Consider the following 3545-nt stretch of genomic DNA (forward strand, 5'->3'; position numbering starts at 1 on the left):
CAACCCAAAAATATTTTCTGAGTTTGAAGTCCCCAAAAAGCAAGGATTCAAAGGTCACATACAAAGTACCGCCCACTTTCTTGGTCTCACCATGGCTATTCTGAGGGGACTGTGCAATTGGTACCTGGGGGGGAAAAAAACTCTTAAGAGAGTTGGAGAGGTCCAGATGTTGGAGATTATGACCTCCTGGATAAAATGGAATTTAACGAAAAGAATTCATTTATGACTTTCTCTCCCTATTTGCAGTATGTGTTCAGCTTATTATCTGTACATATTGTGATGCATAGCAATTACAATGCTGAAAATAATGGGCAACACGTGTCCACTGTAGTTAAGTTTAAAAGGGGGGGGCATTTGTCACATTTTAGTCTGCACATCTGGTTCTACAATATTTGCCAACTGATTAATATAGAAATATATTGCAGTGAAAATCCTTTCACATTAAAGTTTTATTTGCCAGGAAGTAGAATTCTTTCCTTTCCTCTCTCTCCCCCACATTTTATGCTGAACTCTGAAATTTCCAGCACTAGGGTTCATCTGAGCAAACAGGACAGAGAATCTGCTCTTGTCTTTGTTTAATTCTCCAAGTTCTGATAGTGACAATTGGGATATATATGCATCCTTTGTTTTGTAAAGCACATCCACAAGGGAGAAACCCTAAGGCTTATTCTAAAAAGCTGGTAGGGCATCAGATAGCTCCCACACTTAAAACCACATAAATTAAATTCTAAATTTTAAACTCCCTTTTATTGAAATATAAGTCTGTTTAGCATATTTACAACACTTTATGCACATATATACACAGAAGGCAAATTCTGTCAAATAAAAAAGTTTTTCTTAATAAAAAATTAAAATAAAAACAAAGTAAAGTGCATGAAATTCATTTTCTTCTGGTGAACATCATCATTGTCAAAATTTTGGTCGATGGGGAGGGGGGAGGAAGAAGAAATTCATTACTTGACTCAGCGCATACAGCCGGTCCTGTATTTGTAGCCCTTAGGCCAAAATGACAAGTGGTAAGGAACAAGTCAGACTCATTGTCAGGGTCTGTAGGACCCCCACCCCGGTTCCGAAGGTCCTGCTCTCTTTGTCCTATCGGGAGCCTTCCCCCAGCTCCTAACAGTGATCTCACCATCACGGTGCTGGAACAAAGGCGGAACACAGGAAGGGGGCTCCACCAGCCAATGTCACAGCCCAGCTCCGGGGCCACCAGCGCGGCGTTTGGTAGGAAATGCAGGATTAGCTCAACGGCTCAAACAGAAGTTTTCCTTTTTCGGAAGGGGAATGCGGGGGCCAAGGAACGGGATGCATCTCCCACGGAGACGGCCACCCGGGGGCCAAACTCCGCAGCCCGTTTCTTCGGATCCAAACTCAGTGCTGGCACAGGGTAGAATCCTTTCAGAGGCTGGGCGGAAGGAATGGTTCACTTCTTCCCCCGGTGAGTTCGTCCTCCCAGAACTTTGAAAGGAAACAGCAGGAGACGGAGAGAAAGGGGCAGGTGGGTGAAGCTGAAGTTTTAGCCTCCCTCCCGCTCCGGCCACTGGCTGGGCGTTGGCCGGCTGGTCCCCCGCGGCGGCCGAAGCGACGGCCCTTCCCCCATCAGCCATTCCTCAGCCAGGGGTCTCTCTCTCTCTCTTCCTCCAGGGTACGCTAAGTCCCCGGTCGGCGGCCGTACTTGGCCTTACAGTGCAAAATGTGCTTGGCGAGGAAGTCGAGGCGGCGCTGCAGCAGCTGAGCGTGGGGGTCGGCGAGCGCGGCCAGCTCGGGGAAGCGAGGCTCGTGGCGCTGGTAGAGGCGCAGCAGCCGGGCGGCCGCGTCCTGGCCGCGGTGCAGCTCCAGGACGCGCCGCGCAGTCCGCTCGCGGAACACGCACACCGACTGCAGCAGCGGCTCGTTATATTTGTCCCACATGCCCGCCACCCGGTAGCCGTGCACCAAGCCCGCCTCGTTGTCCAGAAAGACCAGCGCCCCGCCGGGGCCGCGGTGCAGGTTGCTGGTGGCGCGCTGCATGACGCGCGGGTCCCACTGCAGGCTGAAGAGGTTGCTGACGAGCCGGTCGAAGTTGGCCGTCAGATAGTCAAAAAGGATCAAGTCGGTCCACTGCACCAGGTCCACCAGCTCCGCCTGGCTGCGGTTGGCCAGCTCGCCCCCGGCGGCACGCAGGGGCCGCAGCTGGCCGTCCTCCGAGCGCCAGGGCGCGGGCACCACCACGTCCGTGAGGTTGGGCAGCCAGCGCGTCAGGCTCACCACGCTGCCCTCCGTCCAGTGTGCGGCACGAAGCTCCTCCTGCACCTGCGCCCACTGCGCGCCGCGAGCCTCCACCCGGGCCAGTGCCAGCGGCGGCACGTGGCGCTGGAGGCCCAGCAGGCGCGCCAGGTAGTAGGACAGGGCCTCGCCCTGTATCTGCTCGGGGTTGATGCCGTAGCGCACGCAGGCGCGGGTGCCGTCGGAAAAGCGAGCCAGCCGGTTGGAGCTGCGCCCGCAGCCGCCGCGCTCCAGGGCCACCACCCGGGCGCCGCGCGCCGCCTCCAGCCACGCCGCCGCCTGCGACTCCGAGAAGCCGCGGGGCACCTGCTCCTCCAGGCCGCGGCTCCAGAAGACGCCCCCGTGCACCACGGCGCGCCCCTCCGGCCCGAGCCGCCGGGCTGGCACGTGTCGCTCGCGCTCGCCCGGGGGCCGCCGGGGCGGGCCGTCCGCGCCGGCCGCCAAGGTGAGCAGCGCCCGGAAAGTTTTCAGGGAGCCGCCGCGGGCGTCCCGCGCCAGGGGCGGGGGCAGGGGGAAGCGAGGCGCGGGCCCCGGGCCGCCGCTCCGGGCCGGGCGCCGCGGGAGTCGGTCTTCGGGCGGCTGGGTGCGCGGCGGCAGGAGCCCGCCCCACAGCGCCAGCAGCGAGCCCAGCGCCAGCAGCCAGAGCCCCGCGGCGGCGGCGGCGGCGTCCCGCATCCTCCTGCCCATGCTCCCCCGGCCGTGCTGGGGCCGCCGCCGCTTCAAGCCGAGCCCGGGCGCCCGGGTCCCGGCGGCGAGGCGGGCCCGGCAGCGTGCTGGCTCCGGGGCTCCGGGCGCCTCAGCCCCATCGCGGCAGCGGGGCTCTGCCTGGCGCTCCGCCCCGCGCTGGGAACTCGCCTCGCCGCCGCTTCCCAGCTGCTTTTGTATTTCGCTGTGAGACCCTCGGGCGGGCGCGATTCACAGGCGCCCGGACCACGTGGGAGCGAGGGGGATCCCCCTCCCCCTCCGCGGCCGCGGCTCCCCGCCCCCCACTCCCCCGCCCCCTTCCCCTCCTCTTCCCCTTAAAGCGGCGATGGCTCTTTCCGAGCGGGAGAGGCGGCCCCACTTCGGTCGGGGACTTAGCGGCCTGGAGGAAGCCGGGCTGGCGGCGCCCGCGCGGGGGCGTCGGAGGGGGCGGCACCGAGCTGGAGTGGCGCGGGGTAGGAGGGCCGCGGCTCGGTCCCTGGTTGGAGAGGTCGCCGGGTCCCCGCGCCGGGGCAGCGCCGGCCTCCTGCAAAGTTCAGACTGACCCCTGCCGCGCTCTGGGCGCCGCCTGGCGAGTG

The 3545-nt window shown here is 61.8% G+C and overlaps 1 protein-coding gene across 1 annotated transcript; it reads right to left on the reverse strand.

The window, feature by feature from the left end:
• Window positions 1–492: 492 nt before the first annotated feature.
• Window positions 493–3201, reverse strand: FJX1 (four-jointed box kinase 1). The gene has a single exon (XM_049648218.1). The coding sequence runs from the start codon at window positions 2950–2952 to the stop codon at window positions 1651–1653; it is 1302 nt and encodes a 433-aa protein (XP_049504175.1). The 5' UTR covers window positions 2953–3201; the 3' UTR covers window positions 493–1650.
• Between the last annotated feature and the right edge of the window lie 344 nt (window positions 3202–3545).

The sequence above is a fragment of the Panthera uncia genome, chromosome D1 (genome assembly GCF_023721935.1).
Source record: "Panthera uncia isolate 11264 chromosome D1, Puncia_PCG_1.0, whole genome shotgun sequence".
Lineage (NCBI taxonomy): Eukaryota > Metazoa > Chordata > Mammalia > Carnivora > Felidae > Panthera > Panthera uncia.